This window comes from Penaeus vannamei, chromosome 27 (genome assembly GCF_042767895.1).
Source record: "Penaeus vannamei isolate JL-2024 chromosome 27, ASM4276789v1, whole genome shotgun sequence".
NCBI classification, from domain to species: Eukaryota; Metazoa; Arthropoda; class Malacostraca; order Decapoda; family Penaeidae; genus Penaeus; species Penaeus vannamei.
The window spans coordinates 18,545,882-18,560,881 of NC_091575.1; the positions used below are offsets into that span (position 1 = coordinate 18,545,882).

The following is a 15,000-nucleotide window of genomic DNA, read 5'->3' on the forward strand; positions in this document are numbered from 1 at the left end:
ATATAAAGGAAAGATTGGCTTTGCATATAGATTACCTTGCAGCTTGATGTAAGTGGATACCGAGTTGCAATCTAAAAAAGTAATCCCATTCACCTGTTTCTTAAGATGCACAGTTCCTCGTTGCAAGTTTCTTGAAATATGGTACTCGGATAAGAATCTCTCTCTCTCTCCCCTCTCGCTCCTTCCCTCTCCCTCTCCCCCTTTCTCTCTCTCAAACCCACAATTCTATTTCTTTACATCTATCTTTCGTTTGTTCTTTCTTTTCCTTCTTTTTTTTCTCTCCTTCTCCATCTCTTTCTCCCTTTCACTCCCCCATGCCTCTCTCTTTCTCCTTTCTCTCACTCCCTTTTTCTTCCCCTTTTCGCTCTTCCGTTTCTTATCCAATCCCCCCCCCACCTCTCACTCTCTCTCTCTCTCTCTCTCTCTCTCTCTCTATATATATATATATATATATATATATATATATATATATATATATATATATATATATATATATATATATATACACCCCGCCTTCCCTTTCCATGTTTCTTTCCATATAGATTAGGTAATTATAGACCACCATTTCATAATAGATGATGAGTGGCGCTTGTTAATGATATCTGATTGAAGTCCGATCCTCTTATTGCCTCAATGTGTAGTACCAAAGCCTCTTTTAAGAAGATTCCGCGCACGAAAATACCTCCACTTGGTTTCCAAAGCTCCGGCTATTACCTCATGATAAGATCGAATCCTGTCTGTTACTGTTTACGGTTAACAGCTTTATGAGCATTGGTGAAATGGCCTCCTCTACATTTGCTCCAATAGTTTTTGAGAATAATATAGGAATAATATGATACTAACAATGGAAATGATACTAATAATGCTAAATATAACACAATATCAATACGAATAACCACATCAATAATAACAAAAATAGTAATAATAATGATAACAATATTACAATAACAATGACGTTATTGATATCAATATTAATAATAATCATTATAATAACTATAATAATAATCATAATTGTAATGATAAGGATACATAATAGCACTCAGAGAGCGCATACCTCAGCCAAGGCACTAATGCAATAAAAATATTTACACCAAGAATTACATTAAAACCACCTCTTTTCTCAAGTACACTGGTGACGTTCGTAAACATAAGCTCATTGGCGGATGTAATGAAGTAATAACAATAGTAGTTACCTCTATTGCCAAGGCAATAGGGTTAACTTTATAACTTTTTGTTATCCTGTTAACCAGCGAACAAACAAACCAACTAAGTGACGCTTCTAAAACATAACCTCCTTAGCGGAGTTTATGATAATAATAATAACGATAATAATAATAGTAATAACAGTAACCATAACAGTATCAATATTAATAACCAGTGGGATAACGGCGTGGTCTACGATAGCGCCGACTACTCCTCATTCTTGCCAGATATTCCTGATGTCATTACTGCCTCAGATTCTGCTGTTGACATTTTTGTGTTCCGGTGAATGTCGTTCACCTTTTTCCGAATTGATTACCTCCTTGCAGACAACCCTGTTACTCCCCTTCCCCCTTCCCTTAATACGCATAATAATAATTATATCATGGCCATTTTTATCATTGATCATTATGATCAATATCCTTATTATTTTCACTAATATTATCATGACCATTGTTATTATCAACATTATCATCATCAATCATTATCATTACCATCATCACATCCTGATAATTAAAAACAACAAAAAGAAAACTAAAAAAACAACAAAACATAATAACAAAATAACAACAGTAATAATGAAAACAAACAATCATATATACTTACTCCATACATAGGCCTACACAAAGGGAGGAACAGAGGAAAAACACGAATATGCCTTAGGCCTTTTCGCTATACTGCTTCTTCAGCGAAAAGTCCGTCAGTATATTCGTGTGTTTTATGTTTCCCCTAAGCTTTCTTCAGCAAGAAGCCTTCGGACTCACCTATACATAAATATTCGAGCATTTCCACACGTACACAATATGCATATGCGCATACACATGCAATATATACACACTGTGAAGAAATTCGGCTATTTTTGTTTTTCTTAATTTGTTTCGCTCGCCTGTATACGTGGCGAGCGAAATGCTTCGTGCGAATCCTGTAGTCGAATCCGGGTTCGCTCGGGAACCTTGGTGTGGGGTTGTGGGTACAAGGGGTCCTCACTCGACCCGACCACTGCCGTGAGGTGAGGTGCTTTCCCCGTATTATTTCTTTATTGGATATTTATGTTCGAGATTTGGTTTATGCAGTGCATATATATATATTCTTTGACAGGCTGCAGAACCTACTGTTGCCAAGGGCCAGGCACGGAGGCTTCATTTTTAATTCTTTATCATCTTGGAAGATTATTCAAGTTCAGTGACCACTGCAGTAAATCAAGATTCCGTGGACTTTGCTGGACTGAACACTGTTATTAATCCAAATGAAAAGGGATGTGATTTTTTTTTCTATTTATTGTTAAACTGAATGGACATTGTAAAATTATTTATTTTTCTGTGAATTTTAGTTTGTGAATAAATTGTTTATTAATGGTTCTTAATTTGTTTACTTGTATCCTCAAAATTAGTAAATCTTTATGAAATGAAAAGATCTTGGCATTTACATGTGGCGACCTTGCCAGGATTCATGATTTACTCGTTTTGAGGATCAAGTTCTCGAGTAGAACCATTTTACATTTTATATTTTGTTAACAACTGTAATACTTTCAGTGCTGTAAGGCAGTACGTGGAGGTTGTTTGTTTGATGTGAAGTTGCGGGAAGGTTTCCCCTTCATGGTTTGCCGTCCTTGGGGCCCGGAGGTGAATCTCTAAAATAGGTTGGACTTCAGGTAGGGTGTGGTGCATCTTCTTGAGGGGAAGATTACTCTTCTGAAAGTCCTGGGTATTGACGTCATGTCGGTGAGTTCGGCCTGTTGAGGCCACTTTTGTTTTGTTGCTAGGTGCGAGGAAGAACTCCTCTAGTATTGATTAAACGTGTATTAGTAATTTGAGTCGGTCGGTCAATAGTGATTCTTTTTAGTTTTTGACATTCTTGATTCTGTAATTATGGCAGATCTTAACTTTGATGTTTTAAAAGCTCAGGCTGAGGAACTAGGCCTTAAAGGAAATGATATTGCTCAGTATGTCATCAGTCAACAGACACTTGCACGGGAGGAGAGAGCAAAAGAAAGAGAATTTCAAGAAAGAGCAATTAGAGGCAGAGAAAGAGAGAGGTAAACTGGAACATGAGCTTCAGATGGCTCGGTTAAACAATTCTGATAGTTCATTAAATCCTGTACTTTTTGATGGCGCTTCACGCCCTAGTTTACCAGTTTTTAAAAGATGGAGAAGACATCACTTCATACTTAATTAGATTTGAGCGCATTGCTAACTTGTTAAATTTTAAAGAAGAAACTTATGCTATCAGATTGGGAAGTTTGTTAACAGGAAAGGCTGTTGATATATACACCTCACTGCCTCCAGAAACAACAGCCGATTACCAGTTATTAAAGAAAGCTCTCTTAAGGGGTTATAGTAAAACTCCTGCCAGTTACAGGAATGATTTTAGGACTGCTAAAATAAAAAGTGGTGAAACATATGAACAGTTTGCTATCAGGCTTGGACGATTGTTTGACTATTGGGTCGATTCGCATAATATCACCAAAGATTTTGCATCTCTTCGTGATTTTATGTTGTTAGATCAACTAATGTCTTCTATCTCCCCAGATCTGCGTGTTTTTGTAAAGGAGCATAACGTCTCCTCCTTAGCTGATGCGGTAAGCCTGTCAGATAATTGGTCATCTGCTCATAGTGCTTACCCCAGGTCATATCAATCATCTGAACAAGGTAAGAGAAGTGTGGCTCCAAAGCCCCAAACTCCAGTCCAATCAGCTCTTAGAAGGGATTTTTCTTCTGTTAAATGTCATGGGTGTGGTGATATTGGACATATTAGATCTCGCTGTCCTAAAAATCCCCTAGCGTACAAGCAATATCACCCAATTCCAACTCACAAAGTCGGATTTTGTCTAAGTGACAGGGAAAATTCAAAGTTCATGACAGCTGGTACAGTGAATGGGGCTTGGGTATCCACAGTTCTCAGAGATACGGGGTGCACATGTGTTATTGTATCTCACAAGGTGTTACCAGATGTTGATCTCTCTAGGAGCTGATCTGGTGGGGATCGAAGATTATTTAGGCCGGGTGGATTACTTCCCCAAAACTAAATGCTACCTGAAATTGTCCCTATTTTAAAGGTTGGATTGATGTGGTGCGAGCACCAATTAAATTCTGTAGCGTCCTGATTGGAAATGTACCAGGGGTATATAGTCCCAAATTATCTCCAGATTCTGAAGTAACTGAACGTTCAAATGTCCCTCTTGACTATTCCTGTGCCATTCAGACTAGATCCTTCAAAGTAAAAAGGGTTCACCCTTTAGTGTTGCCGGAGATCGAGCCTCTTAAAGTAACTCCCTGAAGACTTTGCAAAATTGCAGGCAGAATGTCATTCTCTCACTAAATTTTGGGAAAAAGTAAAGTCTAAAGAACATGATAAGATGCGTGATGGTACGGTGTTTAAGTATGAGCAAATAAATGGTTTGCTGTACCGTACATGTGTTGCTTCAAAGCACTGTGAAAGAGTTGGTAAATCTTCTCTGGTTGTACCCAGTAAATGTAGAGCCATCATTCTCGCAGTAGGTCATGAGAGCCCCTTAGCCGGTCATTTCTCCCATCGGAAATCAGAAATGCGTATTAGGGACCATTTCTATTGGCCAAACATGGGAGCTGAAATCAGAGACTTTTTGTAAGTCTTGCGACAAGTGTCAAAGGATGTCAAGTAGAGGTAGGGGTAAGACCAGTGCCATTAAAACCCATGCCCATTTTAACGGAGACCTTTCTCTCGTGTCTCCATAGACTTGGTAGGACCGATTTCTCCTCCATCTTCTGAGGGTCACCGTTATATTTTAACTTTGATAGATTTTGCGACTGGGTTTCCAGAAGCATTGCCTCTCAAAGAGATAGATTCAATATCTGTAGCTGAAGCCCTTATGGTGATCTTTTCAAGGGTCGGTATTCCTCGGGAAATTTTGTCTGATCGAGGAAGGCAATTTGTTTCTCAACTAATGGGCGAACTGCATAAATTATTGGGTGTAAAGCCACTTTTTACAACTCCCTATCATCCTAGTGGGAATGGAAGGGTGGAAAGGTTTCATGCAACACTAAAAGCCTCCTTAAGGAAATTGTGTAGTGACAAACCACGAGAATGGCACCGTTATCTTGTCCCCACATTATTCGCTATGCGAGAGATTCCTAGCGATCGAACTGGGTTTTCTGCTTTTGAGCTACTTTATGGACGGACAGTCCGGGGACCTCTTTCAGTCTTAAGGGACTTGTGGGAAGACACAACCATGAGAGATGATGTTAGATCTTCCTTTCAGTATGTGATTGAATTGAAAGACAAGCTGGAGGAGTGTGCTAAAATTGCAGCTCAAAATGCTGAGATTAGTTCCTCTAAATTCAAATCTTATTTTGACTTGAAATCTCAGGATAGGAAGTTTAGTCCAGGTGAGGAAGTTCTTGTGCTCCTCCCTGATAATCAAAACAAGTTGCTCATGTCTTGGAGTGGCCCTTATACTGTTCTGGAATGTCGAAATAAGGTGAATTATCTTATCGATGAAGGTGGAAAACAGAAGTTGCTTCATGCTAACCTTCTTAAGAAGTATCATAGGAGAGCAACAAGTTCCCAACCTAATGTTATGGACGAGGAAAGTAAGATAGATGCTGAAATGAACCCACAAATAGTCCAGAATTGTATTCTTGAAGATACTGAATTGAGCGATAGTAATTTTCCTCTAACTTCTGATGGAGAAGAGCCCATCTTGCCTGAGTGTGATCAACCCGAGATTTGTTCTGACCTTTCAGCAGAACAGAAATCCGATATTGATTCAGTAATTGCAGAGTTTGTAGATGTATTTTCATTAACTCCAGGTTGCACAAACACCCTTGAACATGATATTGAAGTTAACACCACAGAGCGTATAAAGTCTAAGGTTTATCCCATTCCTATACATCTAAAGCCTCACTTCGAAGGTGAAGTTGACCAATTGCTTGAACAAGGGATTATACAACTATCATCATCTCCCCATTCATCTCCTGTAGTCATGGTAAAAAAGTCTGATGGTAGCTATCGTATGGCCATAGATTACCGAGCTGTTAACTCCGTAACTAATTTTCATGCTGAACCAGCTTGCACTATGGAGGAAGACTTGTACAAGTTTTCAGGATGTAATTACTTCTCTGAATTAGATCTCACGAAGGCCTACTATCAAGTTAAACTTTCTGAGAAGGCCAGACCTTTAACAGCATTTCCTTCACACAAGGGTCTTATGGAGTTTTGTCGTATGCCTTTCGGATTGGTAAATGCTTGTGCCACTTATATCCGCCTTATGCGCATTGTTTTGGCTGGTTTAAAGAATGTTTCCTTCTATTTTGACAATATTTTCATCCATACTAAAACATGGGATGAACATAAAGATGCAATTGTTTCAGTGTTAAAGAGATTACGTGAACATAACCTCACTGCAAAGCCATCAAAATGCAGATTTGGCTTTAAGTCTATTGAGTACTTGGGTTTTATTCTTGATGGAAACTACTTGCATCCTAAACTCGATAAAATAGAAGCTATACTTAATCTACCTCCTCCTTGCACAAAGAAGACCTTAAGATCTTTCCTTGGTTTGATTTCATTCTATAGAATGTTTATTCCACAAGCAGCTTCAATGACAAGCTCTTTATCTGATTTGTTGCGTAAAAATGTCAGGGAACCACTGAAATGGACGGACGAATTGACTGAAGTATTTGAACAGTTAAAAGCTGCATTAGCTTCCAAACCCGTATTAAAGTTACCTGATTCTTCCCATCCTTTTGTCTTACGAACAGATTCATCAGATGTTGGGCTTGGAGCTGTTCTTCTACAGTACGTCGATGGTCATCCATTTCCTGTGGCGTACGCTAGTCGGAAACTATTAGATAGAGAGAAGAGGTACTCAACTATTGAGAAAGAAGGCTTGGCTATAATGTTCGGTATCCACCGGTTTAGATATTACCTAATGGGTCAAGAATTTATCCTGGAAGTGGATCACAAGCCATTAATTTATATCAATAAATTCAAGGGGTCGAATAACAGACTTTTACGGTGGTCGTTAAGCTTGCAACCTTATCGCTTCCGTTTGGTTCACGTTGCAGGGCGTGATAATCTTGGAGCGGATCTCCTTAGTCGTTCCGGAAATTAATTACACTTGAAGTCTGGAACTCTCATTCTCATATAGTTTTGTTGAAAGAAATCACTAATTTCTAATTTACCACGTTTCACAGTTAATTTGATAGTATTTTCAGTCTTATGTTTTTTTTTAATAAATGATTTCATGTTCGTAGTATCAGCAGTTTTGAAGTTATTTCACTTTGATGTGTACACCACGTACTTTTGAGTTACACTACAATTCCACTCGCTGAAATGTAGAAAATTCACTGATTAAGTTAAAGTAACCAACCAGATTTGATTTGTATTTAGTAATACAATATTGACGATTGTTTCTTTTATGATTTCAACACACATACTCACTTCTCATTATGAAGTGAACCAGTTATTTTGGAGGACGAATAAAAACTGAGAGCTTGCTACCTCTTTGTTTACATTTTATAGCTTCTCCCTGCTAGGTTTGATTTAACTTCTCCCTGCTAGGTTTGATTTAACTTCTCCCTGAAAGGTCCCATTCTTTAGAAGAAAACTGATTATTTTAGAGGTCCAACTGTTATGATTGTGTCTGGTTACTAACTAAAGTGGAAAGCTGGTTTAGTTTCTATTTTTTTGCCTCATTGGTTTGTATCTATCTATTGGATAGATACTTGTTGGGGGAGCCGTGTGAAGAAATTCGGCTATTTTTGTTTTTCTTAATTTGTTTCGCTCGCCTGTATACGTGGCGAGCGAAATGCTTCGTGCGAATCCTGTAGTCGAATCCGGGTTCGCTCGGGAACCTTGGTGTGGGGTTGTGGGTACAAGGGGTCCTCACTCGACCCGACCACTGCCGTGAGGTGAGGTGCTTTCCCCGTATTATTTCTTTATTGGATATTTATGTTCGAGATTTGGTTTATGCAGTGCATATATATATATTCTTTGACAGGCTGCAGAACCTACTGTTGCCAAGGGCCAGGCACGGAGGCTTCATTTTTAATTCTTTATCATCTTGGAAGATTATTCAAGTTCAGTGACCACTGCAGTAAATCAAGATTCCGTGGACTTTGCTGGACTGAACACTGTTATTAATCCAAATGAAAAGGGATGTGATTTTTTTTTCTATTTATTGTTAAACTGAATGGACATTGTAAAATTATTTATTTTTCTGTGAATTTTAGTTTGTGAATAAATTGTTTATTAATGGTTCTTAATTTGTTTACTTGTATCCTCAAAATTAGTAAATCTTTATGAAATGAAAAGATCTTGGCATTTACACACACATACGCGTGTAATATACACACGTACATGAATGAACACAGATACAACCTGAATTACTTATTTCATTCACCTCGTCATCTAGTCAGTTTTTATTAGCTTTTTTGGTTAGTGTATAAACGCTGTACGAAGATGTGATAAAGGTAAGAAAAAGACTAGGGAAAGAAAATGAGAGAGAGAGAGAGAGAGAGAGAGAGAGAGAGAGAGAGAGAGAGAGAGAGAGAGAGAGAGAGAGAGAGAGAGAGAGAGAGAGAGAGAGATGGTGGGGAAGGCAAGAGACAGAGACAGACAAACGACAATAGCGTATAATAATAATAATTAAAAAAAGAGAGGAAAGGAGAGAGAAGAGGGGCAGAAGAAAGTAAAGAAAAAAGAGACTGCCTTGCCGTCAAATCGGAAATCCTTCGGCCGTGATACGAGGCCCGACAGGCTGTCCATCGGAGAAAGTTTGAAGTGTGTTTCGCTGCGTGTGTAAAAGGGGTGGGAGGGGGGGGGGTGTGGGGATGTGGTTGGCTCGGAGTTAGATGGGGAGTTATGAGGGTTTGAAGGAAATTCGGAGAGGAGTGGGAAAGAAAGTTGGTGGGAGGTAACAGTATGAGGGAAAGTCGGAATGGTGGTTATGAGAATAGGAAAATAAAGTCATAGGTCTAAGCGTTATGAGGATAGGAGATATGATTGGAGGAGACTATGAGGATAGAAGTAAGACATGGTTGTAGATTATGAAGATAGGAGTGAGACGGTGGGGGGGGGCTTATGAGGGTAGGAGTGAGAAAGAGCGGGGACGAGGGTAAGAGTGAAAGACATGGGGGAGAGGTACTGAGAGAAGTATATGGCAGAAGGGGCTTTATGAGAGTAAGAGCGAAAGACAGGCATAAAGGTCATAAAGGTGAGGATAAAAGACATGGGGAGAGGTCAAGAGGGAGGGAGTAGAAGACATGAGAGGTTGGCCATGAAAGTAGGAGTGAAAGACATGAGGCGGGAGGGGGAGGATATGAGGGTAAGAGAAAAAGCAGAGGGGGTAGGAAATGAGAGTAAAAGGTCAAGTAAGGTAGGGTTGAAAGTGGGTGTAAAAGCAGTATTATGAAAAGAGTGATGGAAAGAGATGAGAGAGAGAAGAGTGATGGATAGGTCGTCCTTCCTTTTTTTGTTCTTTTCTACACATTTCCCTTCACATCGTTATTATTCTCGTTCTTCTAATCGCCCTTGCACTTATCACGGGTATCTAATAGCTCTCCATCAGAGGACGGAGAGTGGGAGGAAGGGAGGGAGAGATGGAGAGAGAGGGAGGGGGAGGGAGAGATGGAGAGAGAGGGAGGGGGAGGGAGAGATGGAGAGAGAGGGAGGGGGAGGGAGAGATGGAGAGAGAGGGAGGGGGAGGGTGAAAGGAGAGAGAGGGAGGGGGAGGGAGAGATGGAGAGAGAGGGAGGGGGAGGGAGAGATGGAGAGAGAGGGAGGGGGAGGGAGAGATGGAGAGAGAGGGAGGAGAGGAGGTCGAAAGGAGAGAGAGGGAGCGACGGAGGGAGAAAGGAGAGAGAGGGAGGGGGAGGGAGAAAGGAGAGAGGGAGGGGGAAGGAGAAAGGAGAGAGAAAGAGAGATTGGGAAGAGATGGGTTTAGAACGAATAGTGTTAAAGCTCGTGTTTAGTGATGAGTCTGTTTACCGAGAGAAAAAAAGCTTCAAGTTACTGACAAATTGTGATTAAATGAAATTATTACGACCTGAGGGCCATTTAATTTTAGCGAACACTGTGCGGACGCTATTAAAGAATCTCCCAAGTGCAATGCATTGTACAAAATGCTGTTACTATGAAATTTTTCATTTAAAAAGTTAGATTTGTGTATTTTGAAACAGGATTTTTGAATATAAGGTCTTCGTTTCCCGAGTAAATTTTCGATATTGACATTATGAAATGATCACCACTTTATACATTTGAACATTTATAGTTTTCATGTTTTTCTATCATTATTTTTAAAAATTTAGCAGGCTTGACATAACTAGCATTTTCATATCATTATCAATAACATTATCAATAACATTATCAAGCTATATCATCATTAACAATTTCTTTTCTACATTAACGAAACTAGTATCATCATAGTTGACAGAGATCCCTAAAGAAACACAAATAAAGAAAAAATATGCTAATATATAAAAGATAAAACATAACCCTGAAGTCATAGAAAAATAATAATGCAGCATTCAGGATTCAGAATTTTTTGAAATGGCAAATGCAAAGGAAAAAAACTAAAACAAAAATGATAAAATAACCAAACACGTAAAAAAAAAGAGAGAGAAAAAGAAAAGAAAAAAAAGTAAGCACGTTTTCCCTCCGGAAATTACGAACATTAACTGTGAGTTCTCTCGAAGCTCCCAAAGTCCCTTGGAACACGCCGCCTCTTGGCCTGGGAGAGGGGGGTGCGGGGGTGGGGGGGAGGAGGGTTGTTCTTCACTGTCTTCCTTTGTTTTCTCTTTTCCTTGCCCTTATTCTCATTTCCATTTCATTTTCTCTCTTTTTCTGGCTGTGTTCATATATCTATTTTTCTTTTCTCTTATATTTTTCTCTCGCACACTTTCTCATTCACATTTCTTTTCTTCCCCCTTTCTCTGTCTACAAATCCTAATCCCTTTTTTAATACATAAAAACACTTAATTTCCTAATTTAATTTAATCTTCACACATGCATGACGATAACCAAGAACAAAATACACTCTCAACAATTATCCTATTTTATATTTCCTTCTATAAAATGTTCCAGTTGATATTTCCTCTTTTACAATGTCGTTTTATTTTCTTTCTTAAAATATTCTATATTATATTTCCTCCAACAAAATGTTCTATCATATTTCCTCCTAAACAAAATAAATAAATAGATATATAAATAAAAATCTACATCTTTGTTTTACATTAAACTTTCTCCTACAGAATGCTCTTTATGACATGGCCTCCTACAAAATATCAAAATCAGTCTCCAACAACAGTTCCAATATCAAATTATCTCCAACAACAGTTCCAATATCATATATCCAACAACAGTTCCAATATCATATCATCTCCAACAACATTTCCAATATAATATCTCCAACAACAGTCCCAATATCATATCTCCAACAGCAGTTCCAATATCCTATTATCTCCAACAAAATTTCCAATATCATATTATCTCCAACAAAATTTCCAATACCATATTGTCTCCAACAAAATTCCCAATATCATATGGTCTCCAACATTTCCAATATCATATTATCACCAACAAAATACTCCACACTATATTCTCAAATATTCCCTCCTCCAAAATGTCCCATACCCTACGATTCGACATTCCCGTGCCATCGTCCCGGAGTCCCTCGCTCCCCAACAACAGAGTGAAAACCCGCCATCGTCCCCTTCTTCGGGCGCACTTCAAATGGGTCGCATGGCCGCCCACCGTTCGCCCTTCTAAGCACCTCGCCTTGGTACTCCCGCCCGGTACTTGCTGGTACTGCTTCGGCATTTTATGGAATGATGGAGGATTTGAAAGCCTTTTGCATGCGCGGAATGGCACGGGATATCTAGTGTATTGTACGATTAGAGTGATAGTTCAAATATATTGATAAATAGGTGTGTGTGTGTGTGTGTGTGTGTATAATATATATATATATATATATATATATATATATATATATATATATATATATATATATATATATATATATATATATATATAAACTGACCGGAGGGTTAGATATCTCAAATTAACAGAAACATATACAATGATAAACTCACACGCTGGTCTACATGTCCGCCTAGGTAAACAAAACGTTCCCTTGCTCCCAGTCCTCTTATATCCTCTCTCTCTCTCTTCTTATCTTTTCGGTTTTCATTTCTCCTCCCCTTTCCCCGACCTTTCTTAATCTCCGCCTCCCCTCCAGATCTCTCCCAATGCCTCGCAATCCCTTCCTTTGATGGTACAGGCACTGGAGGTTGCTCTGTGGAAGGTTATTGAATGGTATAGCGAACGGTGATGGAATGCATCGCAAACACGGACACGGACACGCATATACGGTCTGCTGGATGTGGACAAAATTACGAATCCCCGAAAGTGTGTACGAGGATGAAAGTAGTGAGACACGGGAATAACAAGAAAGCTATATCGGTCTTACCGACTGATTAGAAAAGAGAGACACGGACACATGCTCACGCACGCACAAACATATACACAATCTCTCTCTCTCACACACACACACACAGAAAGAGAGAGAGAGATATGGTGGGACGGGATGGGAGAGAAAGAGAGAATGATATATACAGATACATATAAAGACATACTATATATATATATATATATATATATATATATATATATATATATATATATATATATTATACACACGTAGAGAGAGAGAGAGAGAGAGAGAGAGAGAGAGAGAGAGAGAGAGAGAGAGAGAGAGAGAGAGAGACAGAGAGAGAGAGAGAGAGAGAGAGAGAGAATCTATATATAAATAGATATATAGATAAAAATATATATATGCATATTTATAATGTGTCTTATATATATATATATATATATATATATATATATATATATATATATATATATATATATATATACACGTGAGCATAAGTGTGTATATATGTATACGTACGTATATCTACACATATCTGTAATATATGCAAGTATACCAATGGACACAATTTCCCAAGCGAACTGGCGGGAGCAAGCCACAACTCAACCAGTAATCCAGAGTAATCAAGTCTACACAAACATCAGATCACGAACCTCTGAACTCCTTTTTATTATCCTTATTACATAAGTCCAATTACGGCCAGGACTTACTTATCGTGATTAAATTCAGAAGGCAAAGTAGTAAAACTGTTTATTTTCTACCTGTTGACCCGAAATAACCTGACAGCATCAAACGCAACGAGGCCTACTTTATGTTAATATTTATATGCAGTAAAAGACAGAGATTTAATACCTACACATGCTCTCACTCGGATAAAGGAAAGAGATGAATTAATACATTTTCAAAGGACTTTTTCAATATACGTATCCGATATATGACATTAGATTTCCATCAAAATCAGGTGTGTGTGTGTGTGTGTGTGTGTGTGTGTGTGTGTGTGTGTGTGTGTGTGTGTGTGTGTGTGTGTGTGTGTGTGTGTGTGTGTGTGTGTGTGTGAGCGCGTGTGTGCGTGTGTGAGCCTGGCTTTGATAGTATGAGGGAAACACCCTGCTTCTGGTGTATCATAGCGTGATGATGTTATTAAGAACAGCCGCCACTTAAGCTGCAGCTACTAACTTAGGTCACTTTTCATCTGTATCTACACGCGAGGAAAGTTCGTGAAATTACGGCTTTATTCTGTAACTTTTGCAGTCAGTTTGGTCGCTTATGTTGCAGTACCGCATGCAGTATTCCTGCAGCACCATAGAATCACCTGATTACGTAAAATACACATACGCATAAACGCAAACAAAACCTTCCAACACAGATACATGCACACCAATACACGCATAAATACATAGATACATAAACGCACGCATACGCATACGCATACGCATAAGCACACACACACACACACACACACACACACACACACACACACACACACACACACACACACACACACACACACACACACACACTGTTCGCCGCCATGCACAAGAGCTCACAAGCGACAAAAGCATGCAGGAGACACAGGGACGCTGCAGGAGGAGTTGGAGGCGCCTGTGAGAGATCCCTTGGTTAGACTTGAGAAGCAAAGACGCCAGGGAATTGAGGAGAGGGGGGGGCACCAGAGGGAGGGCCATGGGGGGCATGGAAGCGGAAGGGCCACAGAGGGAGGACATGGGGAAGAGGGGGGGGGGCATAGGGGTAGGAGGAGAGGACCATGAAGGAAGGAAGGACCATTGGGGGAGAAGGGTCATAGGGAATGAGCATAGGAGTTGGAAAAAGGGGAAGGAAAGGAGAGAAGCAAGCATAACTCGTCAGCAGGAGCAGCTGGTTGGCCGGTTGGCTGACTCGCACACTCGCCTCCCCGACTCGCTCCCTTGACTCAGCGACTCGACTCAAGTCCCCGGCTCTAGCTTTTATGGGATATTAACAACAGCAACAGCTACATTATAGGGGTCCTCATTTTATGCCGAGAAGATTCTGATGTTGCTCTTGCTAATTTTCCCTCTTCTCAAGTGCTCTTCCTCTGCCCCTTTGTTTTTCCTCTTCCTTTTCGCGACGTTTTAATTTTTCGCTCTCTTTTTGTTCTTTCATTTCGTATTCGTTCATACAATTCTTCTTTTCCGTTCTTGTCTCCCGCTACTTAATTCTCTTTTATCGCGCACTTTTCTATTCATTGCTATCTTCTCTCTATTGCCTCTCTTTCCTTTCTCCAATCGCCTCCAATTCCTCCCTCCTATCTTCCTCTCTTACCTATTTCCTTATCTCTCCATTTATTCTTCCACATTATCCTTCCACTTCCCAAAATATTACGAGTTCAAATCCTTTAACATACGAGATTT

General features: G+C 39.4%; 1 protein-coding gene and 1 long non-coding RNA gene across 2 annotated transcripts in view; one reads left to right on the plus strand and one right to left on the minus strand.

Moving 5' to 3' along the window:
- Nucleotides 1-15,000, minus strand: part of LOC113814105 (uncharacterized) — a 117,455-nt gene that overhangs the window by 13,283 nt on the left and 89,172 nt on the right. The window lies entirely within an intron of this gene.
- On the plus strand, nucleotides 3,308-8,516 carry LOC138866905 (uncharacterized). The gene is made up of 5 exons (XM_070140875.1): nucleotides 3,308-4,118; nucleotides 4,256-4,464; nucleotides 4,496-4,803; nucleotides 4,891-8,090; nucleotides 8,180-8,516. The coding sequence occupies exons 1-4, from the start codon at nucleotides 3,308-3,310 to the stop codon at nucleotides 7,289-7,291; spliced, it is 3,729 nt and encodes a 1,242-aa protein (XP_069996976.1). The 3' UTR covers nucleotides 7,292-8,090; nucleotides 8,180-8,516.

Bases quoted from the DNA above. Each gene is read 5' to 3' on its own strand.
- LOC138866905 (XM_070140875.1), top strand. From the start codon at position 3,308: ATGGCGCTTCACGCCCTAGTTTACCAGTTTTTAAAAGATGGAGAAGAC. The intron at 4,119-4,255 runs GTGTTATTGTAT...CCTATTTTAAAG, and splicing joins CAGAGATACGGGGTGCACAT to GTTGGATTGATGTGGTGCGA. The intron at 4,804-4,890 runs GTAAGTCTTGCG...ATTTTAACGGAG, and splicing joins GCTGAAATCAGAGACTTTTT to ACCTTTCTCTCGTGTCTCCA.